The sequence below is a fragment of the Natrix helvetica genome (assembly GCF_964273705.1).
Source record: "Natrix helvetica genome assembly, chromosome: 5".
Lineage (NCBI taxonomy): Eukaryota > Metazoa > Chordata > Lepidosauria > Squamata > Natricidae > Natrix > Natrix helvetica.
In genome coordinates this window covers 389085-415478 of record NC_138551.1, presented here as the reverse complement: position 1 = coordinate 415478, position 26394 = coordinate 389085, and the positions used below count along the sequence as shown (strand labels likewise).

The window sequence follows — 26394 nt, the reverse complement described above, 5'->3', positions numbered from 1 at the left end:
CCTCAGGCAGCTTCTCCCCCTCACCCATCCGGTGGCTTCAAACATCTTCAGATCCAGCGGGTCCCCCGAGAGCTCCCCTTCGATCTTGGTGAGGGAATGGCAAGTGGCCATGCAGGCCACGAAGGGCGACCGCACCAGGCTCTCCTTGCAGGCCCTCTCCTCGGGCAGCTGGAAGCTGAAGGCAAGAAGAGGCAGGGAGGGAGGGAGGGAGGGAGGGAGGGAGGATGAGGAAGGCGCCTCTGGCCACAGCAGGCTCACCCGCCCTTCAGGGGAACGGGCGACCCAAGCGCCAAGTAGAGGGGGCTGATCTACAAGCCCCCCCCTCAAAACCCTGGACAGGTGGGGTGGCCCTGGGGGCCCCGGGCACCCGGTGGCTGAGGAGCAGGAGGGCCCCTCGCCCCCCAAGGGTTTTGCTCTCCTCTGACTCACCTGGCGCTTTCAACCCTTTGGATGCCCCAGAGGTCCAGGCCATCCTCCGTCAGGGTCCCGGTCTAGGGGGAAGAAGGGCGCTTGGCTGAGAGCCTCCCCCTGGCTTCACCAGCCCCTTTGCAGCCCTTGCAGGGGGCCACAGCCAGAAAGACCCAACCTCAGACAAGCCAGGCCCACTGAAGGCCACGGAACACCCCCCCCCCAAAAAAAAGTGGCCAGGAAAGACCAGCCCATTGGGGGATGGACAGAGGCTGCCTCCTTCCGGGGGCTGAGACTGCATTGAGTATGGCCCCCCACCCTCGCAAAGCCAAGGGAGGGGCTACAGGAGCCCCCCCTCCCTCCCAGGTATTCCCAAGAGGCAGGACTGCAATTACAACCCAGGAAGGCAAGAGCAGCCCCCGCTGCAGCTGGGAAGGCCGTGCCTGTGCTTGCTGCCCCTGCAAAGCCAAGCAGAGGGAGGCCCCTTGCCCCAGCCTTCCTTCCTCCCTCCCTCTGGCTGGCACCCAGGGAGGCCTGCAGCCCAAAGCGGCGAAGGATGAGCAGGACAAGAGGAGCTGAGGAGGCGGCCTGGCTGAGTGGCTTTGCTCAGGCCCCCGTTCAAGCCTCTTCCTCCTGGCGGCCTCTGCCCCCCTGCCACGCTAACCAACACCCCCCCATCGGCCCAGCTGGCAGATGCTCCCAAGGGGAGGAAGGCTGGCCCAGCCAGAGAAGAGGACGGGCAGCCTCAGAGCTCAATGGTGGGGCTCCCAGCTTCCCCCTGCAGTTCCCATGGGGCAGAGAGGCCTGGGTCGGCCGTGTCTCCGCCTGCCCTGCTCTCCCTGTTATTGCACCCTCCTCAGACTCTGTCAACACAGGGCTGAATTCCTTGCCGGTCTTCGCTTACTGACTACCACAAAAAAGGGTGGGTAATTGGGCACCTGCATGTGGTGACCCACTTAATGACCAATGAGACTTCTGATTGTATTTCTGGGCTCCATTACGGCTGTGAGGCGAGGACTGCCTGTCACCTGGCAGGGGCCAAAGCCTAGCGGAAGCCCCGCCCCCAGGGGCCAAGCAGGCTTGAGGCCAGAGAGGATGGGGGGGGGGGTGTTTTCCCTCTGGTTCTTCAGCAGGGGCTGAGGGCAGCAAGGGAGAGCTGGGGCCTCCCCTCCCCCCTCCAGCAGCCCGGGGGGGAGGGGGGGCGAGGCCGGACCTTGTCAAAGCACACGAGGTTCAGCTGCCCGCAGATGTTGATCCTTTGGGGGCTGATGCAGAAGATGCCGATCTTCTTCAGCCGCCGCTGTGCGTAGACGATGCCGGCGGTCATGGCGGCCGGAAGAGCCGGGGGGACCGTGATGGTGATGATGTCCAGGGACTCGATGATGATGATGTGGGCGGGGACCTGGAGGGAAGGCCGGCGTCAGCCTCCTTGCCAGAGCTGGGGAAAGCCTCCGGGGGGGGTGGGGGGGTGACAGCCCGTCTGCTTCTCCTGCAGGAGGGGGCTTCTGGCCGGCCATCCCAGCCCAGCCCCGTTGGCTGCCCCAGCAGGGAAGCCTGGCCCAGGAGGTGGCTCATCGCTCGCACTGCCCAGACCCTGGGGACTGAGCCAGCAAGGGCACGGGTGGGGGACATCGCCAGCCAGCCCTTGACCGCCTACCTGGTGGAGGATACTGATGACGATGGTGTACAGGAAGCCGATTCCCGCCACGCCCACCAGGCAGAGCAGGAAGAGGTAGGCCTCGCGGTAGAGCTGGAAGTCGGTGGGCTTTGGGTACAGGATGGAGCGCACCAGCTGCCCTTTTGACGTGCTGAAGCCTGGATCCCCAAAGAGTGGGTCAGAAGGGGGCCAAGGGGGCCTGGAGGCCACCGCCCCCTAGAAGAACTAGGGACTCAGGTAGGCAGGTGAAGCTGGTGCCCCAGGGCTGCTCCCTCCAATGGGGGGAAGGAGGAACCGAGCCTCATCTTCCGGGGGAACAGAGGGCGGAGGAGAAAGGGGCCAGGGGGAGTCCGGAGCCATTCCTTGTTTCGGGAGGGGTGGAGAGTTGCATGGAGCCTCACCAAAAGTGGAGGGTCAGAGGGCGTGGCCTGTTTCCCTTCTGCCAGGACCCTCAGGAGAGGCATAGAGGGTCAGGGAGGTGGGCAGCCGGGGAGCCACTCCAAGGGGCCTTGTTGTGGGGCAAGCAATGGATCGGCACCGAGGGAGCTGGGCACCCTGGCAGAGGCTGGCAGCAATAGCCAGCACCCCAGAAGACAAGCTCGGGATCTAAAAAGATCTTGACAGACTATCCAACAGAATGAAATTCAGTGTGGAGAAAAGCCAGGTTTTACCCCTGGGCAGGGAAAGCGAAAGGGAACAAGCACAGATGAGGCGGAACCTGCCTGACAAACAGTCACGGGAAAGATGGACCTTGGAGTCCTAGTGGACGGTCCCTTAAACACGAGCCGGAGGGGTGAGGCAGCAGCCAAAAAAGCGAATGCGATCCCCGCTTGTGTGAACAGAGGCACAGGATCAACCTCACGTGAAGTATTAGTTCCGTTTTATAAATCCTTAGTAAGGCCACACCTGGAATCCTGCATCCGGTTTAGAAAAAAGAGGTGGAGGCTTTGGAAAAAGTGCCAAAAAAAGAGCAACTATCAAAGGCTCAAAGGCCTGGAGGCGGAAACCCGGGAAGAACGGCTGCAGGAATTGGCTCTGGCTAGCAGCCTTAAGGGGAAGAAGAATCAGGAGTGACATGATAGCTGTATTCCAGAATTTGAGGCGCTCCAATTATTTTCCAAAGCACCAAAAGGCCAGCTAAGGACCAACGGAGGAAACTAATCCTGGAGAGAAGCAACCTGGAGAGAAGGAGAAACTTCCCTTCCCCTAGGGAGGACAGTTAACCAGGGGAACTGCTTGCCACCAGAGGTTGTGGGTGCTTCATCACTGGAGGCTTTTAAGAAGAGACCGGACAGCCACTTGTCTGAAATTCTGTTGGGATCCCCTGTGCTTGAGCAGAGGGCCGCACTGGAAGGCCTCTAGCCCGATTGGTGCTGGGGCAGCGAGGGGGGAAAGAGACGGGGGGAAGGATGATGGGAGGCAGGGCCCTCCCCCACAATGCAACCTCTTCCCCGCCCAGGGCAGGCGGCGTACCTGTTCGGACGACCACGGCCTTGACGAGTTCCCCAGTGTAGAAGCGGGTCTGAATGACGGTGGTGCCACAGAAGAGGGTGTGCCTCCTGTGCCCGTCCGGGTCGTACACTTCGCCTCCCAGGGCCTGGCAGTCTTTGGACGGGTTGGGCAGGTTGGTCTTGGTGACAGGGACGCTCTCCCCTGAGGAGGGAAGGAGAGGCTTGCTCGCTGCCTAGGCCACCCGCGGCATGGTGGGCCTGGCAAGCGCCCCTCCAACTCACCCGTCAGCATGCTCTCGTTGACGATGCAGGTGCCGCTGAGCAGCACCGCATCGCAGGGCATGATCATTCCCCGAAGCGGGACCACAATGACGTCCCCTGGCACCAGGTCCGTGGACAGAACCTCTTCCACACCTGAAGGGCACAAGAGGGTTAGAAATGGGCAACGCCCAGCCCCTCGTGCACCTCCCCCCTCCCCCCGGAGGCTGATGGTGCAGAAAGCAGCTAGCAAAGGCTGTCAGAGGGACCCCCACCCTGGAAGGGCCACCGTCCCTCGAGGGAGAAGCCCCCCCCTGCACAAGCCAAGGACCTGCCCCCAGGCCAAGCCCAGCTCTGAAGCCTTCGCCTGCTGCTTTGGAAAGCCCCCAGCCCCAGGAGGGGCTTAAGCAGGAGCCCGTGCAAAGAGCCCCCCCCCCCGGAGCCTTCCTACCGTGGTTGGCTCTGCTGATGGAGACCCGGATGACGCTGTGAGCTGCCACCATGTCGTGCAGCATCGTGTATTGCTGAAGGGGGGAGAGGGAAACGTGGCTAGCCAGGCGCCTGACAGAGCCATCCCAGCCACCCCTCCAGCCACCGGGGGAGGCGGAAGGGGGAGCAGCTCCTATCGGCCGGACTGCCCTGGGAGGCATCCCCCCCCCGCCCTCTTGGAGCCGCACGGTCCCACAGAGGCAGGCAAGGACCCTGGAGCTGGAAGAGCTTTTCTGAGGAGCCCTGCGCTGTCTCAGGGCCCAGCCGGCCTCTTGTGGCATCCCCACCAGAGCCGGGAGGCTTCCCAGGCATTCGGAGCATAAAAAGCTCCCTTGGGCTCCACTTGAGAGGCCGCGCCTGGCATCCCAACAGGATGTGGCACCAATTCCAAGACCCCAGACAAAGCCTTGAGGCACCAGACAAAATGGGAGGGAGGGAGGGAGGGGGGGGGATTAGAAGACACATTCTGAAATAATGCGGTGAAGAATTGGCTGGTTGCCCAGGACTTTGGCAAGACTTTTTGCTTCTCCGTGCTCGCTATCTTTTATCTTAATTGCTTATTGGTCTTATTGCAAATTGACTGATGGTTGTGAGGTTCCTGGGGGGGAACCTCAGTGGGTCAAGCCCTTCAGACTCCCTCCTTGCCAGCTACTTCTGGGGGTTCCTGAAGGCCCCCCAGGGGTCCAGCACGGTCCTTCTGCTTGATTCTCTGCAGAGGCTGCTATAGTGGGGGGGGGGGTGCCCCAAACGGGTCCCCTGCGACCGGCACTTTCTGTTTTCAGAGCTGTGCTTAAGTGGTGCTTAAACGCCTGTGAACTGTTCTGAGTTTTCATTATTTCTGCATAAATAGGACCTAAAATGGGCTCCCTTCTCCACCCAAGTCCTAAAGCCAGATAAAGCGAATCCAATTAGTCAAAAATATCACACCTGTTCATCTCTTCATTGAAGAAAGCGATCCAAAACTATACATATTTATTCCTGAGTCATTTATGCAGAAATGTTGAACGTTCAAAAGGGTCCGTAAGCTTTTCAGCATCAGAGTTATCTCCTCTGAAATGTCTCTGAACCTTTGGAAGTTTGGGCAGCCCGAAGTAGGTGGCCAAGCGACAGCAGGATCCGGGACGTCTCTCAGGCAAACTGATGCCAAGGAAGGACACCATCCAAGACCAGACACAGCTTAGGTCAGGGCGACACAATGCGCTGGGACACACCAAGGCTGCGTTTGTACACCAACATACTTAACCCAGTAACCGACTGGAGCGTTTGCTCCAGGTCCTGGATCCTAAACTAACCGAACTGGCTGGATTCACTCGATCAGTTAAAAATAACCCAAGCTTGGCCCATTGTGCCAACCCAGCCAGCTGATCACGCGCAGCAGCAGCAGCAGCAGCAGCAGCAGCAAAAGAATCCCACCTTTCGGATGTTGTAGAGTGAGCTGGCGATGGAGATCAGAGACATGATCACAATGGCAATTGCATAGTAGTAATATTCATCCGTGCACCAGAGGATCACACTGAATAGCTGGAAAATGTAGAACGGATTGAGGACCTGCCGGGAGGGGAGAGAAACGGAGAAAAACAGAAACGAGCGTTAGAGAGTAGCCGCCTCCTTCGCCTGGTGGTCCGAGTGCTGAATTCCCTCTTCAGGGGCAACACCTACAAAGTATTTTCTAGCGTTCAGCTCAACGTTTCACAAGCGGTTGTGGGGGCTCTTGAGGGAGGAAAACGGCCGTGTGTTTTTTTAATCCCTCTCCAATGGACAAGCCTCCGAGGGCTCCGGGGAAGGCCTTGCAGCCACAGGGTCTGCCCAGGCTCAGCTCTGGCACACTCAGCTTCCTATCACACACGCACACACGCACACACTTCCACTTTATGCGGTTCTGTTGCGATGGATGGGTTGGACAGGCAAGCTTTGACCTAACAGGAGTTCAGCTCCCATTGTCTCCGGCTGTTTCCCTGGAGATTAATGTTTCTCTTAAAGGCTGCAGGTCCCAAAAGCTTTAAGACTCAATTTGAGAGAAGATCCCTTTGAGCTATTTTCTTATTGTGGGCAAACTGGCACCTGGACAAAGAAAGTGGATCCCCCGTGTCCTACTTAAAGCATTCTCCAGCAGGGGAAAGATAAGTACAGGGACTCCTCAGCTATTCAATACTTGATTATATTAGGACAGAATCAGGTACTGAAACAGATTCGCTATAGAATGATTGCAAGGAAAGACAATTCCTTATTGAAATGCATTTGTGCATATATATTTTACTTTTGATTTTTATTTTAATTTCCTTTTTCTTTATTGTTAGTTTTCCTTCTCTTTGTTTTTATTAAAATTCATTCAATAAAAGCCAAAGGAAATTGGGCACTGCAGCAGTGATTCATGCTGGCCAGGGAATTCTAGGAACTGGAGTCCGCAGGTCTTCAAGTTGCCACGGTTGGACATACCTGCCCTGCACCTACCTGCAAAGGCCTCATTCAGGGTGATGGCCCAGTCCTGCCCCCCCCCGCCCCCACTCTGTCCATGCCTGGCCTCTTCCCATCCCAGGATCCCGGAAGCAGAGCAACCAGACTCTGCTTAATGAGCAGGAGCATTTTTAGGTGACATAGTAAGTTAAAAACAGCCTGGCCCACGAAGAGATGCCCCAACACAGATGTTGGGGTGCTCTTGTGCATAGCCCAACCCTGACATCTGCTTTTTGACAGGAACCCACATAGGCAGCAGCCTGAGACACGGGAGCTGGGAGATTGCTAGTCTCCCCCAGCCTCCCTGGTAATGCTTTCTCAAGACTCAGGGGGCCAAGAATAGCCACTCCCCACCCTCTTCCAAGGCAAAAGGCTCACCTCTTTAATCAGCAGTTTAAAAATGGAAGGCACTTTGACTGCAATCTCATTCAGTCCGTAGAAAATCTTCCTACATCCAAAGGAGATTAAAAAAACGAAAAGTGCACAAATTTAGCTGGTGGCTGCTGCCCAAAACAGCCACCCAGCACTAAGAGGACCAGCCAGGAGGAAGAAGAGCTGGCCGGGCACACAGGGAGGCCGAGGATCCTGCAGGGGTTCCTGGGCACCTCTGGGCCCTTTCCGGATGGCCACAAGGATGTGGAAGCCGAGTGGGGGGAGAGGGGCAGAGAAGCAGCAGCTGGTGCTGAGGGGGAAGCTGCGGGGATCCCTCCCCCCGTGTTCCTTGCCATGGCTCACCTGTAGTCCTGCATCTCCTTTGTCAGCCCCGTGCTGTGTTCCCGATGGATGGAAGCGCAGGTCGTGGAGCCATCCAAACCCCTGCAGGAAGGGGAGAGGAGGGTTGTGTGAAAGGCCGGCCCAGGCGGGTGAAGCCCCCACGCTGCCAGGGCCTCTCTCTCTCTCTCTCTCTCAGCGTCCGTCTCTTACTTTATGGAAGTGAAGTTCTGGACCGCCTCATCCCAGAAATACTTCACGCTGTGGTGGGTGAAATAGCGCAGCTGGAAGGCAAGAAACAGTTGCCGCTTCAGGGGGAGACTCAGCAGGTGCTGCTCGTACAGGCGGACGGAGCACTGGTGGCAGCCTTACACCTCCACACCCTTCCGCCTGTTGCCCCCCCTCCTCGCCCCACTTCTCTGGGTCGCTATGCCCACAGGAGAGGCAAGCCGAACGTGGAGCTCCTTCGCTTTTGGCCCCATCAGGGAAGCCTCTTTTCCCACAGAAGCCTTCCGGAGGCTTCCCTGGCGAAACGAGGCCTAGCCAGGCTGCTCTGCCCGGGCTGGGTACCTGGAGGAGCTGGGGGTCCTGGGAGAGGCCGTTCAAGGCGCTGCTGCCGTTCTCGTCCGAGGGAGGGACGCACAAAGGAGTGCTGGAGCCGTTGGCCACCTTCTCCGGGGCCAGCTCTGTGGGGGGCTGCAAGGGGTGGGGGCCCAGGGAAAAGACGCTGCGGACCTTTGCACAGAACCAGCTCTGGAATTCGTCCTTTGGAGGGAGGAAAAAAGGGAGAAGGCGTTTCCATTCCGCTTCCTGCAATCTCAGGAGGCCAAACGGGTCCAGCTGCCAACCCTCCGAGACCTTCTCGGGCCGCCCTGACAGACCCCTCCTCCTGCCCTCAGAGCCTCTCTGGGGCCAAGGCGACAAAGGGGGAGCCACCAGGGGTTAGCGTTAGGCGGGGGGGGGGGTCAGAGGCCAGCCGAGAGAGCCTTTCCTAGGGGCAGCCGCCATGCTGGAGCCGCTGGCCGGAGAAGGCCCAGGGATGGAGCAGACCCAAAGGCCCAATTCCTAAAGCGCTTCTGCCCAAGTTCCCCCTCTTGTCTTCTCCACTGACCGGCTGAATCCTCTTCAGGCTCCACCTGGGTATTTGCTAAGCGCCTGAGCTTCACTTGATCCTCCTGGCCACCTTTTCTCTCCACAACCCTCCTGTCACTCAAGGCACAAAATGGCTGCCCCTTGACTCTCTCGCTTCCCTCGCCCCTCAACGGCTCTTCAGCTCTAACTGGGTGGGAGCCTAGCGACTGCCTTAGCACGCTGAGTATTAGGCCCCTATTCACTTACGTGGCTCCACAAAGTGCATTTTGCTAAGCCAGGTTTAGGCGCTAGCACGCTGCCTGACCCGACCTCAATTAACTTTCCACGTTTTCTGCTCTTTATTATTGTTCTGTCCTGCGCTGACAACACTTCAGCCAGGAAAACGGCACCCTGGAAAGGTGGATCCCACGAGGAAGGACGAGCCACCCCCACCCCCTGCAGGCTCTTGAAGCAGAAGGCCCGAGGGGGAGCCACTCACTCCCACCCCCTGCTGGCTCTTGAAGCAGAAGGCCCCAGCCGGCACTAAGGACCATTCCTGAATCCAGAGGAGCCGATGGCCCCAAAAGCCCCACAGCTGCCCCGGCCCCAGGCTTACGGTTGTTCTCAGCAGGACGACCTGGCAGTGCCTCAGCGAAGCCCTTTGGCAGGTGGCTTTCACTCGCCACTCTGGCATCCAGTAGAGGAGGAGGAGGAGGAGGCCCCCCGAGCACAGCACCCCTCCGGCCACAAAGACCAGCTTCCACCGGCAGAAGTTGTACCCGTAGATTTTCTGCACAGACGGAGAGAGGAGGCTCAGCCTGGCCTTCCAGTGGCTCCGGCAGGACACCTGGGGAAGGGGGGTGGGGTGGGGGGCCTGAGAGCACGTGCCCCCTCCCCCCACAGCCTGGCTGGGCATGGCTTACAGCTGCGCTTGGGCCGAACGCCACCAGCCCAAAGAGCCCTTTGTGGCCCTGGCACAGGAGCGGTGGTCTTACTGCCTCCCCCCCCCAAATACCACTTGGGCATCAGCAGAACAGGGAGAAAGCACGGCAGGAGCCCCAGGCGCCCCCCCCAGGCATCCCATCCACAATAGCCCACAAAGAGGCTAAAGGGACTAAATTTAAGAGCGTCAATGGGAGAAAGCGGTCTATGATGAGCTACCTAGTGACGGCCACAACGGAAGGTGGTTAGGAGGCAGAGCTGTGGTAGGACGAGCCTTAGCGGCAGCCCTGAGCCACACCCAAGACGGCCCGGCCCCTCACCCCGGCTGCAAGGTGACCTCTACTGCAGGGCGGGGCAGGGAAGGGGCAACAAGGGAGGTGGCACCTGCAGCCGCAGCAGCCGAGGGGGAAGGAAGAGTCCCAGAGACTGGAGGAGGGAGGGGAGGAGCAAAGTTCAGGGTTAATGACACCCTAGAACCATGATGGCAAAACTATAGCACGCGGCCGACAGGTGGCACATGGAGCCATGTTTGCTGCCACGCGAGGCATCAGCTCTGGTGCACATGTGCACGCCAGCCGCCTGATTTTCGGTCTTCCAGAGGGCCAGGGAAGGCCGTTTTCACCCTCCCCAGGCTTCAGGAAAGCCCCCGGAGCCTGTGGAAGGCCAGAAACAGGCTCAACGGCCAACCGGAAGTTCGGGAATGATTTGTTTCTGGCTTCCGTAGGGTCTCCGGTGGGCCAGGGAAGCCCGTTTTTGCCCTCCCCAGGCTTCAGGAAAGCCTCCGGAGCTTGGGAAAGGTGAAAACTCTCGCCGGGGGGGGGGGGGGCGGTGTCCGTGTGTGCAGGATGCATTGAAATGTGGGTACGGGCATGCATGCACAATTTTGCCATGCCTTTAAGAGGAAAGATTAGGCATCCCTGCCCTAGAAGCTCTCCCCATAGATTTGGGGGCTTTAGAAAGTTATAAAGCTTCAGATCCGGTCCATTAGATACAAGCAAAAGAAGGATTGAACTCTACTGGATCCCAGGATCTGGTTCTGCTAAGGAAATCCAGGGCAGCCAGAAGTGGCAATGAAAGGGATCTCTGGGAAGAAGGCAGCAGGGAGCCCCCTGGGGCTCTGAAGGGCCCAGAGCCCCTCCCGCCGGGGGTCAGTCTGCCGTGCAAGAGCCCTCCAGGGCCATCCCAGCCCTTCCCACCGAGGCCTCCTTTTGGGGAATGGGCTTCAGCGGCTGGGTCCTGCGACTGGGTGGATAGAGCTGCCCTGGAGGCGCTTTGCCCTCCATCAATATTCAACCGGACGCCTGTCTCCGTGGCAACCGGCCAAGGGGTTGGTGGGAGCGTTCTGCAAGTGAGGTTCACCCAGCCCCCGGGGGGCTTCCAGGCAGGATCCCCTCCAGTGGGCCCACCCAAAGGTTAAGGCACCTTCCCCCCCCCCCCCCCCGGTTGGCCTGTGAAGAGCCGCCTCTGCCCCGGCTGGGCCGCTCTCCGAGTCCCTTTCGGGAGAGGGGGCGGTCTATAAGCGCTAATAAATTGAAATTAAATTGAATTTGCTCCCCGTAAGGATCTCCTCCCAGGAGAGCTGCCCGTGAGGTCTGCAAGCAGTCGCCCCCTTTGTCAGGTGTGTGTGTGAATGGGGGGAAAGCCCTTCCGGAGCTTCCCTGAGGGGGCACTTGCCTAGAGATGGGGGTGCAGCTTGTTGGGAGGGAGTAAAGTCACTGGGGCCCCTGCGGGAGCTTTCACCTTCACCTCTTCTCAAGAAAGGCACGGAAGGAAGGAAGGAAGGGTGGGTTTCCCCATAGGCCTAGGTAGAGGTCTCCATGGGTATTCATCTCCCCCAAACAGCCCTGTAAGGTAGGCTGGGCTAGAGAGCGAGGGCCTGACCCAAACTGCCCAGGGTACTTCCACGGGTGAGGGCATGTGGAAGGCAGGTAAGATCTTGGTCAACCTGTGGGAGGGCTCGGAATGAATGGCTGCAGGAAACCTTTAATCTCGGCTCAACTATTGCCTGCAGCTGCCAGTGTGTGCTTGTGTGTGTGTCTGTGCGTGTGTCTGATGCCATGTAGTTAAGTGGGGGTGGGGGCGGGGTGGGGGAGGGCGGGGAGAGGAGGGAAAGAGATGAGGATTAAGGGATTACCAGCTCCTCTTCTTCGCCTTCCTGGAGCACGTTTTCTTCATTGTCCATCATGCTGGATTCTTAGCTCGGACTGGGAGAGAAAAGGGAAGCAGCTTTGAAATCCGAGTTTCCCAACCTTTTAAGAGCTCAACTCCCAGAATTCCCCAGCCAAGGGGGAGGACCAAGGGGTGTTAAAGGACATTTACTAAGAGCAGTTCTGCCTTCTGCCTTGGCCGTCCTCAAGCAAGGCTCCCCAGGCCAGGTGGGCTGCCTGGAGGAAAACCCCACAACTCTCTCAGGCCACCCCCGCAGGGCAGTTGAGAAGGAACAGGCCTTCGTCCGCTGGGGGGGGGAGGGGGAGTGGGGGGGAAGGAAGAGGAGGGGGGCCACTAGCTCTGTGGCAACAGCCCGGAAGAAATTCCTGACTGTGGAGCTCTTCAAAAGTACACCAAGCATTTGCTCCTTGTCATCCTTCTGCTAGAAAAGGTGGTGCATGTAGCTCTCAACTTACAACCACTCGTTTAGTGACCATCCAAAGTTACAACAGCACTGAAAAAAGCGACTTATGACCGGTTTTCACACTTACTTATGACCGCCGCAGCCTCCCCGCAGTGATGGGATCAAAGTTTGGAGACTTTACAGATGAACAGAGTTAGAAGGGACCTTGTAGGTCATCTAGTCCAACCCCCCGCCCAAACAGGAGACCCTACACCTTTTCTGACAAATGGCAGTCCAGTCTCTCCTTGAAAGACACGTGGCAACCGGCATGGCTGTAGGACGGCCAGAGCTTCCCAGGATCACGGGGTCCCCTCCTGCAGCCTTCCCAGCTGGCGTCCAGCAAGCAAAGTCAAGGGGGGAAACGGATTTGCTTACACCTACCCCCCCCCTCCGTTTCACTTAACAGCTGCAGGGATTCACTTGAATTGTGACGAGATTATCAAATGGGGCACAAGGTGCTTAGCAAAGGGAATTCACCTTCGGTGGAGGATTATCTGTGCATAAATCCTGTTGAAGAAATGAGGGCCTCTTGAAGTAAACAGAAACCAAACCTGTCCACCCTGGAAGGCAGCTCCACCTGAAGAGCCACATCTGGCCACTCCCCCCCCCGCCCCTCCTTGGAGTTTTCTCTCTGCCCCCCCTCCAGTTTCTGTTCCTCTCTGCTGAAGACAGGAAGGGATATATGGGTTGCAGGTGTGTCTGTCCCCTTCTTTCGCCATCCTGGATTCCCCAGACCAGGAAATAAAGGTGATACTGCCAACGATGCCTGACGCCTCTCCCAGGGAGGCTGGATTTGTATATGCAGAGGAGGAGCTCAAGCGAGCCCCGGTTGGTTTCACCTGGGTGCCCGGGAAGCCCTGGGCCACCTGCGCCAGCGGCACCCACCGCAGGAAGCCCCGGGCCTTCCCAAGCCCTCGGGAGGGCAAAAGGCAGAGCAGCTGCCACGGTTTCCCTTTCTCAGGGCTCCCGAGTGGACCTTTGCTCCCTCCTCTCCCTGCCAGAGGGCTGCACCTTGTTTCCCAGCCTCCCTCTTGGAGGGAAAAGGCCATTTCCCCAGAAGACAAAGGGGGAACAAGGAGAGCCCGGAGGGGCTTCTTGTCCAAGACCCCATACTAGGCTGGGCCAATGGCTGCCCAGTCTCTTCTCATGGAGAAAGCACGACCTCTGCAGGGCAGCCGTTCTACTGCTTCCTTCTTCTGCCAGGAAATTGGTCCCCCCCCCCCCCCCTTCTAGGTTGCGTCTCTCTTTAAACGTACTCCGTCTAGCTACTTCTAGCCCGGCCACCAGGTGCTTTGGAGGACAGATGGAAGCCCTCTTCCCTGGGGCAGCCCCTTCAGCAACAGAGGCAGGGTGGTTCGGATTTAAATTATGATTTAAATCACTAGTAAAAAGGCTTGGTTTAAATCAAGTCATAATTTTAGAGAGCAACTGTTATCAATGTCCTGCCGCGGCTCCTCCTCTGACCCGCTCCGTTGACTCACCGACAGTCCCGATATTGCAGAATACACAGCCCCCTCGTGGGAGACAACTAAGCTCCGTTTCATGCTGAACAAACTAAATTATCACTGCATCTTAAAATAGAAAACTATCTTTAGATAGATGTTTACTCCAAGAGCATTTTATTAAAATAAGTTTGATAAAAGTCATCAATTTTTTTAATCAACCGTGACTGGGAGACCCGTCACCCCTAATCTTTCTCTGCAACAGGCTGAAGGGACCTGGTCCCCTTAAGCTTTCATCCTGCCATTTGGCCTCTCTAAATCCTCTTAGCTGCTCTTCTCTGCACTCTCTCTCTCAACTTCTTTTTTCTATTGTGCTGACCAGAACTAGATGCCATATTCCAAATTTGCCTATGAGCAGCACCATCCCTCTTGGCCCGGACCTCGAGTCCACCATCACCTTTTTGGTAGCTGCAGCACACATCATTCTCTCCCCCCCTCCCTCCCTACGTTCCCTCTAAGGTGCGCGGCTGCGCTAGCGCGCAGGTGGCAAGAAAACACCGCGCAGCAGTTTTCAACTGCCGCGCAGTGATTTCTATTGCCACAGGCTTTGGAAGCTGGGGAGGTCCTTTGCAGGCAGCTAGAACGGGCCACCTGCAAAGGACTTCCCCAGACTTGCTTTGAGGAGCACGGGGCGACTGAGGCTAGTTGTGAAGCCCCAAAGCCCCCGCCGCCACCGGAAGAACTGCTGCCACCACCTCCTCCTCCTCCTCTAACAGGCAGCACTGCCGGATTTGCCGCCCGGCGCTGCGGCTGAGATGAAGCCGGCAAAGCTCCAGCCGGCATCTCCGCGCGTGGCAGCGGCGCCTCCCCTCTGCTCGGAGCACCTGAGCTCAGCGCTGGGTTACCCCTGCCTGCCCCCTCCTCCTCCTCCGCCGTGCTGTTGAAGAGCCATGAGGCTGCGGGAGACAGTAGGAAGGCGGGGAGGGAGCAGGGGGAAAAAAAGCCTCATGGTTCTTCAAAAGCACGGAGGAGGAGGAGCGGGCACGGGTTACCCAGCGCTGAGCTCAGGAGCAAATCTGGTGGTGCTGTTGGAGGAGGAGGAGGAGGTAGCAGCAGTTATTCTGCTGGCAACTCGTCGGCAACTTCAGCAGCAGCCCTGCCCACAATGAAGAAAGCAGAGATGGAGCAGATCCACGCAGATGACGTCGCTGCAACATGACTGGAGGAGGAATTCTGGGAGTTGAAGTCCACAAGTGTTAAAGCTGTCAGGTTTGAAGAGCTCTGCATTTTTTTTCTAGGGGTGGAAGGGTCTTGTAACTTGACAGCTTTAAGACTTCCATGCTTCAAATGCCAGAGTTCCTGAGCCAACAGGACTGGAGGAGAAATTCTGGGAGTTGAAGTCCACAAATCTTAAAGCTGTCAGGTTTGAAGACCCCTGGGGGTTTTTTTCCCTAAAGGGTTAGGGGTGCAAGGGTCCTGTAACTTGACAGCTTTAAGAGTTGCGTGCTTCAAATGCCAGAGTTTCTGAGCCAACATTTTGGTTGCTAAGCAGGAGCGTTGTTAAGTGATACTGATATTATATAACACTTTTAATTAAGCGGGTACCTTGAAGAAACGTAACTTTGAGTTTCAAATCATACTGATTTCGTTGTTGTCTTAGGTGACATCTGTGAAAAAAATTCGGGTGCTCAGGCATGAAAATGTGCCGCTCAAACACTATACTTTTCTGCTCACATCGAAAAAAAATTAGAGGGAACATTGCTCCCTCCCCCCTGTTTGATGGTAATTCAAATGTAACCAAGGTGCCTTCCCCCCCCCCCCCTGCAGAGGTGTGTATAGTTATTTCTTACATCTGGTGCTACTCTACCTCCTCTGTTTCTTTTGAACCACTTAAATCCTTCTAGCTGTACATTCCAGTCTTGCGTTTCCTCCCACCAAGTTTCAGTAAAGACAGCCATGGGCCAGGAGTTCGAGTTCCCCCAAAGTCTCTTCCTCATCCTTTGAGGATTAGTGCACGTGGGGCATCTGGGGGCCCTTTTGACTGACCCCGTGTTTGTCTGCTTCTTTCCGTCTCCTGTTTTGTATCTGGAGTTCCCCTTCTTCCTTACCACTCAGGCGCCTTGCCCTGGGCTCAGGCCCTGCAAAATGCTGTCTCCCCCCCCCCTCCAGTTTTTAGTTTAAAGCCTTTCCATAAATCTAAATCAATCAAAGTTGTTGGGGGGGGGGGGGAGAGAGAGCTTGCTGGTGGAGTCCAGAAGGTTTCACTCCAACTGCAGGGAAGAGGGAGGGAGGCAAAGAACCACAGGGCTGGGCTCCCAGCCATACCCAGAGGCTTCACGGGCCAACGGGCCAACGGGAGGCAGCAAGAGGCTTGCTTCTGCCCAGGGAAAAAAAAAAGGGGGGGGGCTTTTAAACTTGGAAGACTTTGCCTGTGATTCTGTGCCCAGTGGGCTTTCCCACCCAGTGGGCACTCTAGCTGCTCTCTTCCTTGCCCTTGCGAGGACACTCATCATTTCGCCCAGCACTCTCTGGACCCAGCTGGCCATCAGGCCCGTTGCTCAGAGCTCAGCAAGACCTCCAAAGGGCAGGAGAGCTACCCTCCCCTACTCTGCTCCTGGGCCTCGGCTGCCTTTGGAGGCCTCCTCTGAGGAACAAGCAGCCGGCATAGGCCTCCCCGTTTCTTCCAGAGCCAGTAGAGACTTGGGGCCCCATGGCCGTCCCACGGTGAAGGTGGGAGTGATGCTCCCTGAGAGAATAAAACCCAGTTAGTCAAACTCCCAGGAGACCCCCCGGAAGAGGGAGGTCAGCCTCTGTCCCCAAAGGGACAACCGGCCCCCAAGGAGGCCACGAGGCAACCGCTCTTTCCCCACAAGCGCAGCCCCAGATGTTGTCACTGGGTGGGAGAAAATGCCACCTCAAGCTGAGCAGCTCTTAAAACTCCTTGGAAAACTCACTCCTTACTGTACCAGTAAAGCCAACTTAGGACCTCACCCTGAGTAAGTTAAAAATCTGCCATTTAGATTTGGACCCCAAAATAGAGCATCTTCCACAGAATCCACGCTCCTGTCCGAGCAGATCTAAGAATGTCTTCTTGGAAAAAGAAGAAGGAAAAGGGTCCGCCCTGTTCTTACCTGCTGTGGGAGGAAAGGAGGCATAAGAGGATATCGGTATAGTGAAGATGCTGCAGCGGAGTTTGGGCTGGATGAAGACGCCACCTTTAGCATCAACAGGGGAAAACAATAACGCTGAAGGAATCCAGAGGCTCTCTGCAAATAACACCACAGCCACTGAAAACACCTGGGCATCCTTCAAACCAACAACGTCAAGGAGGTGGTGAGAAGTGAAGGCACGGGGAGAGTGAAAAATATTTTGAGGTCCAAACTCAGAGGAGGAAATAGCATCAAGGCAATAGACACCTGGGCAATTCCAGTCATAATAGTGACCTGGACCCAAGCAGAACTCAAAGGCCCTGGATAAGAAGATCAGAAAAATAATAAATCCACACAGCAATGTTGACAGACTCTACCTCCCAAGGAAAACAGACGGGCGGGGGAACGTTGCAAGTACATAAGGCAGCTGAAGAAGTGAAAAGGGCACTTGGAAGACCACCTGAAGGATGGTGAAGAAGATGCACTGAAGCTTACTGAGTACCGGAGAGACCCAAATGGCCTACAAGAAAGACCAAAGGAAGAACAGGAAAGAGACACGGGAAGACAAAGTATCACGTGGACACCACATTAAAAAAAAAGAAAAAAGAAAAGCAGGTGACAACGAGAGGTGACAATGGCCAAGAGCAGGAAAGTTGAAGAAAGTGGCTGATTCTGGCTGCACCAGACCCAGCCTCCAGAGCCAACGCGCACAAGAAGATCACCAGGACCGACTACAAGCAACGGCAGGACAAAGTAGCAACAACAAAGTAGCTCCAAGAAATACCATTTGCCTCCAAGGGAGAATTGGTGGGACCATAAAATAGAGAAAGTCACTGAAAACAAAAGAAACTCTAAAGTGCTCTGGGACTTTAGAATGCAAACCGACAGAGAGACCAGGCACGGAACATTCTAGACTTTACAACTGTTGAGAAGACAAAAACAAAACAAAACAAAACTGAATAATGGACGTTGCAATATCTGGAGATACAGAATAGAAAAACTGGAGAAAATCCAACTTACAGTTGAATGACTGTGGCCAAAGAGAAGCAAGGATCAGGCCAATAGTAATGGGAGACACTCTGGGTGCAATCAAAAGACACCCGGAGCAACGCTTGAGTACTGGCGGCATTGACCAAATCACCACCAGTCAATTGCAAAGAGCAGCTTGGCTCCGAAGGGCTTACCTTTTGGGACCCTTTAATACCATCAAACATCAACACTGGACCTACCCCCGTTTCCTATAAGTGGATAAGGCGACCAACTCCTCTCTAAACATCTGGCTGATCAACCACAATAAATAACAACATTGCTGCTCTCCACTTGTTGTTCCATTGAAGGGCTCCATTCTCCGCCCCTTGGAGAAGGCAAATGGTGCCAGATCAGAAGACTTCAGTAAGAAATGATAACCGGGCACAGAACTTATTTTATAATCCATAAAGCTGAGCTTGGTCCTCAAGATTATTTTGCCCTTCCAAGCAAGGCAGCCGAAGGGAGAAAAGCCCCCCACTCTACAACAGAGAAAGCTGGAGAGTGTCAACTCTGAACTCCAACAGAAAGCGAGCCCCCCCACCTCAGAGCAAGCCCCGCCCTTCTGCAGCTTTGGCACCTTCCTGCAGGACAAGGTGGGAGGCCAAAGGTCCAAAAGAGATATGGCTGCAGACCAGACAGGATGCCTGGATTCCATTTGGGACCCTAACACAAGACACCAAAGCTGAAAGGATCCAGGGAGACCCTGGTGGGTGAAGCGCTCCTCTTCCTCCCCTCCCCTCCCACCCTTGCTGCTCCCCCGTTTGTCCTGCTCCCTTCTGCTCCTGCCTTCAGCCAGATTGCCAAGCGCCCGTCGTCTCCTGGCCCCCAGGCGCCTCGCTCACCCCCAGGGATGAAAGCCTGGAGAGGCACCGCATCAGAAGGGCGAGCCGGCCGTTCGCCAGAGGCGGATGGACCACGGCCCGGCTCCTTCAGCGCCAGCAGCAGCAGGAGCTCCCCTCCATCCTCTCCGCTGCCTGGCCAGCTTTTATCGCTGAGGCCGGTCCTTAATAGCCATCCTGCTATCTCAGAGGAAGTCCTGCCAATGAACTGTTTTGTCAAAACCTTTAAAAAACAAGGTCTCCAAAGTGCTCAAACTCTTTTATCAAAAAAGCTCTTGGCTCAGCTCGCCTTGCAGCGCAACCACCAAAAAGACCAACAATGGAGGGGGGGGGGAGGCAGAGGATGTGCCCTCAGCCCCCAGACGGAGGGAGCAGCGCACTCTATTCAAAGCACACAAATGGCCGCTGGGGCCGAGGGCCGTGTGCGGGCAGGAGTCCTGATGTTATCTGCAGGGCTAAAAGCACGGAGGATATTATGCCTCCGACCAAACCCTTCCTTGCTTCCACAATGGGAGGCTTTGTGCTCAGAGCAGGGGCAAGCACCAGACCCCAAAACAGGGAAAAGGTGCCGACGCTTTGGCACGGACGTACGGCGGTCACTGCTTGCCCTGGGGAGCCCGCCTTGCAGGGACGGCACCCCAGACGTGCCGCCCAAAGGCACCCAGCCCACAAACAAGACTGGGAGGCTGCCCGGGAGGGGGGCTTTGTGGCCAGAGGATGGGACCGGGCTGGGGTGGGCCCAGGCTGACAAACTGCCCCCGTGACTGATGCAATGCATCCAACAAAAAGGGGACACACACACACACACACACACACACACACATCCCACTCTTCCCTTGTGGGGGAAAACAGCCAAGAGCAGCCGATGAGGAAGAAAGGCAAGAGAAAGGGAGGGAGGGCCGAATGCCAGCATCGCTCACTAACATCTGCCCTCCCACCCCTCTTCTCCCATCTTCTCCCTTTAGAGAGGCTCTCAGAAAAGCCTGGCTGCCAGTGGACCCCCTCCCTCCAGCGTCTCCATCCTGGCTGTGCCTGCCCCGCCCCGGGGACCCCCTGAGAGAGACCCGATGGCTGCCTTTTGAAGGGCCTTGAGGGAGGCCCAGGTCGGAGTTGGTGGGCAAGCGGCTTCAATTGCCCCTTCAAGGAGTGTGTGAACTCTCCTTGGCACAGCAGGTTCTGTGTTTCTGTTTCTGTTGGCCAAAACGAATCACGTGGCAAGCGGGCCGACCTCCTCCTCCTCCTCCTCCTCCTCCTGTATTAATTATTAGTAAGAACAATAAAGGTGGGGTACAAGGGCTTTTCCTTCAGGCATTTTCATTCTCTCCAAAGGGTCACTCCCTTCGGCACTCCTTCGTTCAATGCTTCTTCACTCCAGGCTCTGTTATTTCTTATTTTGCCAGACTTTGTCTTTATTGAGACCCCCCACCTGCAAGCTCTGAATTTGCCTCTGCTTACCCAACTCCTTATTTCCTCATAAGAAAATAGGCAGGTGCACCTGAGCCCAGGCCTCCGGGACGGTCAGCTGTCAGGAAAAGGAGGCTGGCTTGCAAGGTCATCTTTAGATTCCATAGCACAGAAAGAGATTTTTTTTTTGGGGGGGGGGACTGGGTTTTGGCTGGAGGGGTGGCAGACTGGTCAAACGGTGGCAGGAATGATGGGGTCTTGCCTGCTCCCCATCAGCAGGGAAGTCTGCATGCAGACTGGCGACGGTCTCTCACCATCACTGCAAAGCGCTGTCTCTCATCTGCTCGGTCAGCAGGCCGAAGAGCCCATAAGAGTCTTTCTCAACCTTTAAGTCAGTTGGACTTCCACTCCAAGCTTTGCTGGCTGGGGATTTCTGGGAATTGAAGTCCGTGTGACTTAAAGTCACCAAGGTTGAGAAACGCTGGCATAGAAGGGCACCCCAGCTCGGGATTCAAACTTGAAAGGCTTCCCAATAATATATTCCCTGGCTCACGGAAGCCACTTCCTACAGGGGAGAAGCAGAGGTGCCAGAAGCCCAGGTGTGGTTCAAAGGGGGCCGCCTGCCTCAGATTCCGCTTCACGGCTTCTGGTAAGAAAAGCTGTGCAAGTGCACAAATCCGGAAATGCTGCCAGCGCAGAAGGAAAAGTATGCACAAAATTCAACCGGATGGCATCCCTCACTGGTGCAATTGTTTATTCACTCATTTCATTCATCCAGTTTGTACGGCTGCTCACTCACCAAGCAACTAAGCCACTCACAACGTGAAAAGCAACAACTCAATCATCGCTGTCCAACCAAAATAAGACAAAACCACAACCAAACACCAACCGCTTCAGAATGAAAATCCATTGCATGCCTATCCTGCCAGCTGCCTCAGCGCCCGACGGAAGAACCAGGTCTTCCCTCGGGCAATCCAGACCATAACAGCCGCACACAGGATGTTGGCGGGGGGATCCTCATGTGGGCATCACACCGACCCTCAAGTAGAAGCGATGATTTGCCTGGATTTCAGAAGGAATTGATGCTTCTTCCACCTGTTTCTGAGGCAGAAAATGGTTTATTCACAGTGCATTTTCTTTGGGACTCCCCATCATTGGAACAGAGGATGAAGCTGCACCCCCCCACCCCGCCCAGTGGGCCTCCATGCTTCACTAGCCAAGAGGCCAACGATCTCACTGGACCAGGGAAGCAGCACCCCTCAGATCCCACGGACTCTCCCCTCCCCCCTGAAAACCAGAAACGGCTCAGGAAGGGCAGCGTTATGTCTGCTTTGTTTCATAGGCATTCAGAGCTCAGGACACCAGCTCCGGAGCGCCCAGCCGCATTCCGAGAAAGGCGCCTCCCAGAGTGGCCCGTACGACCCACAGCTCACCAGAGAGTTGGGAGGCCAGATGAAATCACAGAGGAAGTTGGCAAGAGCTACTTGGAGGCACCTAAAAATAGCGTATATTTTGCTTAAACAATACCTGAACTATGTCATGCAACAGCAGCCACCCTGTCTGTCCTTGTTCTTATCTTCCGAGCGATAAGATTTCTAAGGAGAAACGATACTGGAGGTCTTGTTAGAGAAGACCCAGCCATCCGTGCCCTGAAGCCCTCCAGACGGAGAGAACCAATCACCCAACCCTGCCACCCACTCCTGTCCCTGCTGAGTGACTTCCAAAATCTGACATCACCCACCCCACGGTTCAAGAGCCGCCTCCGCGACCACTGCCTCGCCAGCTGCATGTTCTGCGCTCAGTTCCAAGAAAAACTGAAAACGCAAAATGAATAAATAAATAAAAACACGCCAGCAAACTCCGGGTCAAGAGAGCTAATGCCATTAAGGAATGAACGGACGCTGGAGTCACACCTCCCTTTGGTCTAAGCGGGTGCGCAACTGTAAAGCAGATCTAGAGAAGCTTCTCCTCCCTCAGTGGCCCACAGGAGGGTCGTCTCTGCTTCCTGTTGAAAATTGAACAAGGGCTCCCTTCCTCCCATTTCTGCCTCCTCTTCTGGGGTATTCTCCGTGAAGAGAGAAGGAGGTGGAGGCTACACAATGGCCTTTCTTTTTTTTAAAAAAGGCCCAGGCCCTGATTTCCCTCCTGCCTCTGTGCAGCCCCTCCAGCCCACTGAGGAGCTTCTGTGCGGCCAAAAGGACTCCGCAGCTGAAAGGCAAGTCAAGCTGCCCCCTTGACGCCACTTGGAAATCTGCATGATATCATCGCTGGATGATGAATACCTGGAAATTTTACAAGTATACCAGCAACTTTTTAACAAAGCTCTCTCTTTTATCGTTTCCCATCTTGGGATTTGCAGCATAATGTAAGCTTTTGTTTCAAAGTTTGGACCTAAGGAAGACCATTGTATCAAGCACCCATCAAACTAAAACAATATTTACATTGCTGAAAAGTGCATTCTTTACAGAATTATGGGTTTTGCCGTCTATTAAAAAAAATTCATTTGGACAGTGAGACTGAAGGCCAAAGGTACCTTTTGCTAACAAATCAGGCAAGACAAGCCTTACATCACAGCTAAGGTACAATGTACGCCCGAGAGGGGGGCTATTGGGCTCCCTCCAGGTATGCCCAGGTGGCGGAGGAGGAGGAGGAGGACGTTCTTTCGTAACAGGGCAGGTGTGGCAAGCAGATCTGCTGTGTCAAGACATTCTGACCTGCATCCCAGTTAAGATAGGGATTTGCATCACCAGCACAAGATACGATTCAGGTCCAACCTGGAAGTTCAATTTTAACAATTTTAACAGGCTGCCAGACTGAACTCTAGGCCTGAGTCAGAAATGAAATCCCCACTTATAAGAGTTCTGACTAAAGCAACAGTTAAAGAACTTGAATAAACCCTGCTATTAAAGGACAGGGTGGGCTTTTCCCCCAAATCTGGCCCTTTATTCTTGACTGTATTGACCAAGATTATGGCTGTTTCTTCTAATGGAATTCTAGGAATATCGAATATGTAACTCCAACCGTGGGCCTCTTTCCTTAAGTCTGTCGATGTAATGTAAGTAACACACATATGCCTTACTGGTTTTTTTGGCTGGGCTTTAGTTCTCTATTTTCTTTTTTAAACATTCTGAATTTTTTAGTGCCATATTAAACAAAGAAGGAATAAAAACTGATGAAAACAACCAATCTCAAATGCCATTGCCCTTTCACAGCCCCCCCCCCCCCCAATAGCTGTTAAGTTTTATTTTCCGAAGGGATTGAACTCAACAGACACAACATGGGCTTCTAAGAAAATGCCGCTTTATGTCACAAGGACAGGTGGAAATTTTCATTATTTTCTGCTTTTTCACTCTCCTGAATGGGATATATAAAGTATTATAAAAAGTAAAATATCCACAATAAGGATTTTTGGAAGGATACAACCACAGGCATTTTTATGTAAAGAAATTCAGAGTAATTTTAAAAGATATCTTAATCCTCCTTGTTCTTGGGTGAACAATGACATGAAATCAACAGATAATGAAGGTTTCCCTTGGTAGGGAATCCATCAAACTACAAAGCTACATGCAGTGGTTGGAATTAAGCTGCTTTAAATCTATACACTAATAAAAATCTGATGCATGTAACCTTTAACTTGGCAAAACGGTGCATTACAGGGCAAGGCATTTTGAACCAAGGTACCTCAAACGAGCTACCTTACAGAATGCACCCAAAACCCAGGAGGATGCAGGATTCCCACAGAATTGAAATTTGGCAATTTTTAAAGAACATTTTAGGACATTTATCATAACGCAATTTATGACATACCGGTAATGCAAAATTAAACGTTTCCCACGCTGATGGTCTGCCTATGTTATACAGTTCAAGACGGGTGACTTTTTTTTTTTTTAATTAAAAGTTTTGTACAAACAGATTTTCCCCCTTTTCACCCCCCCCCGCCATACAATGTAAATCTCATACAAATGCTATACCCCCTCAACCCCCCCACAAAAATTCACTTTCAAATATTATACCAAATACTTTGCCCCCTCCCCTCCCCCCATCTTAAAATAGATTACTCATAACCCCTCTCCTCCCAACAAACACAATATAATATAAGACGGGTGACTTTTAAGACATGGCTGAATATATCCCAACTTTCCCAATGAAGGCAAGGCTCTGCCCCTGTTGAGACAGCCTGGAGGAATCGGTAGGGAGAGGTTTTGCAAAGGATGAGCCTGCAGGGCCCAGGTTGTCGGGTGTTCTCAAAGACAAATTGCAAAGGGTTCCCTGCCTCCCATTTCACCACCACCACCACCACCACCACCAAGGACGCCTCTGTCTTCCCCTGTTGCTCCAAAGGGCCATTTTGCCCAAATGCCTGGCAGAGACTTTGTAAAACTCAGGAGGCTTCCACTCCCTAGAGTGCCTGCCAGAGGTGAAAGAGAGGTGGGCACAATGCAGTAATCCTGTACCTTGTACTGCATTGTGCCCACCTCTCTTTCACCTTCAGAGGGAACCTTCGAAAAACTGGTTCAATCCCAACTTCACCAATCCCAAAGCCACCTTCTTTTTTAATGAACATAAAACATAAATTCCTCTGTTGGTTTACTCATAAAATCACACCCGGTGTGCTCAATGTAAATTACAGCCGTTTCATACATCGAATTTCAGGGAGGGGAGCAAGGGGGGGGGGGAGGCGCGTCTCTTGAACCCAGAGCCTTACCTTGCCCCGAGGGGGGGAGCCCTTTGGGGCCGCGGGGTCCTTTCCTCTTCCGACCGGAAAGGGCAGGTCCTTCCACCCCAAGCCCTCCAGCCCTTGCCAGGAAGGGCAGGACCCAGGCCCGGCCCCGAAGCTCAGCCTGGCCAGGAGGAGGGAGGCAGCTGGGGAAAGGAGCCGGGAGAGCCTCGGCTTCCCTCTCCCGCCCCACCCGGGGGTTCCGGGACACGAAGAGGGGGGCCATGGGGGGGGGGCAGCCCCGAAGGCAGCAAAGGCGGCTCCTCCCGCGGGGAGACAGACGGAGGGCGCCGTCCCGCTTCCCCCTCCGCAGCTGCCAGCGGGGTTCCTGCCGGGGCTGGGAGGCTGGATCCCTTGAGCGGCCTCCTGGGCAGACGCGCCCCGAGGGAGCCCCGCGTGGCCCCCGGCACCGCCTCTTCCCTCCCAGCTCACCCCCAGGGACCCTGCCTGGCCCACCGTAGCGCCCGAGGGCCCCCAGCCACAGATCCCCCCACCCCCGCCCGCCCTCACCTGCCGAGGCCGCCTCGCCCGCCCGGCCAGGCTGCAGGCGTCCAACCGGCTCCGCGGGACCCTCCGCGCCGGCGACGGGAAGTGACGTCATGCACCGCGCCGGCCGGGCCTCCCGACGGGCCCACGTGCCTCACGCCCCTCCCCTCCCCCGGGGGAGCCCCGCCCCCGCGACCCCCAAAGGCCGGGCTCCCCCCCCCCGCCTCCCCAAGCCGCCCGGGGTTCACGGGCGACACCCCTCCCCTCCCGCGGCTCTGAAGGGCCGGTGCCCGCCGTGCAAGTGCGGCCCATGCAGCGCCCGGCGGGAGGCCTCCCCGGCACCCTCCACGGACCTGTTCCCCCCCCCCCGGGCCGCAGCCCCAATTCAAGATGCCCCCCCTCTCCGTCTTGGGGGGATTTTGCCCTCCGGCGCCCCTTCAGCCGCTCGGGCAGGAGGGCTCTTGGGGGGGGGGAGCGTCCGGGCAGCCCCCTGATCGACCAGGCCGAGGACGCCTCCTGCCCAGCTGCCGGGGGCTGAAGCTGCAGGGAAAGCCCCCCCCCCCCGGCAGGCATTCCTCCTGGACGTGAGCCAGGGCCCTGGAACAGACCCCGCAGGAGGGGAGTTGTCCCTGGGGCCGATTCTCCAAGCCGTATCAGGAGGGGAGCCAGGGGAACCTCGCCCAATGCAGGCCCCCATTGTCATGGGCCCTGAGCTGGTTCTCTCCCCCCCCCCCCCCATTGTCTTGGACCAGGCAGAAGTTGCGACGCAAGGGGGGGACATGGAGCCGCAACCGGTGGGTCTTAGGAACAGGGCCTTAGTTGTGGGGCTGACGAGCCCCCCCTCACACAGGTGGCCACAACTGCTGCAGGTGTTTTCTCTGGCACCCAGGATAGCTGCCGAGTCCCCAAGGGCCACCTAGAAGCCCCTCCCCCTATGAAACGTTCCTGGCCAGGCAGAGCTGCCCACTGGCCAGAGAAACACTCCCCCCCCCAAAAAAAAAACCAATCCCCAGTGTTGGAGGAAGTCTGGGGCCCACTCCAGTGCTAAGAGCATTTACACAGCGTTGTCTGAATGACACAGACAGTGAAGGCCAACAAAGCCAGAGACCTTCGTCCACTTTCTATACAAGCACAGCAAGGGCTCCTCTGATCCCCCACCCCACAAAAGCTGGTGATGTCACTGGAACATTCCTTCCATGCAGTTTGCTGCTTCCAAAATATTAACAAGTCCTTGCTTCTTCCATCAGTAACTCAGAGCAGCTCACAGCAAAACATA

At 55.7% G+C, this 26394-nt stretch overlaps 1 protein-coding gene across 5 annotated transcripts in view; it reads right to left on the bottom strand.

Moving 5' to 3' along the window:
- The window catches only part of ATP13A3 (ATPase 13A3), a 37873-nt gene extending 12642 nt beyond the window's left edge, over nt 1–25231 (bottom strand). The window contains exons 1-15 of one of the 5 annotated variants that reach the window (XM_081954861.1): nt 25143–25231; nt 11576–11645; nt 9116–9289; nt 7999–8193; nt 7642–7712; nt 7453–7533; nt 7096–7165; nt 5677–5811; nt 4226–4298; nt 3799–3930; nt 3539–3718; nt 2066–2223; nt 1622–1810; nt 430–491; nt 25–175 (exon numbers count right to left, since the gene is read on the bottom strand). In XM_081954861.1, coding sequence (XP_081810987.1) covers nt 25–175; nt 430–491; nt 1622–1810; nt 2066–2223; nt 3539–3718; nt 3799–3930; nt 4226–4298; nt 5677–5811; nt 7096–7165; nt 7453–7533; nt 7642–7712; nt 7999–8193; nt 9116–9289; nt 11576–11626 — 1722 coding nt within the window. In that variant the 5' untranslated portion in view covers nt 11627–11645; nt 25143–25231. Of the gene's footprint in view, nt 1–24; nt 176–429; nt 492–1621; nt 1811–2065; nt 2224–3538; nt 3719–3798; nt 3931–4225; nt 4299–5676; nt 5812–7095; nt 7166–7452; nt 7534–7641; nt 7713–7998; nt 8194–9115; nt 9290–11575; nt 11646–12603; nt 12648–18514; nt 18535–21442; nt 21463–25142 lie in introns of those variants that run through there. The other 4 variants (XM_081954857.1, XM_081954859.1, XM_081954860.1 and 1 more) reach the window with 4 other exon arrangements.
- Nucleotides 25232–26394: the final 1163 nt, after the last annotated feature.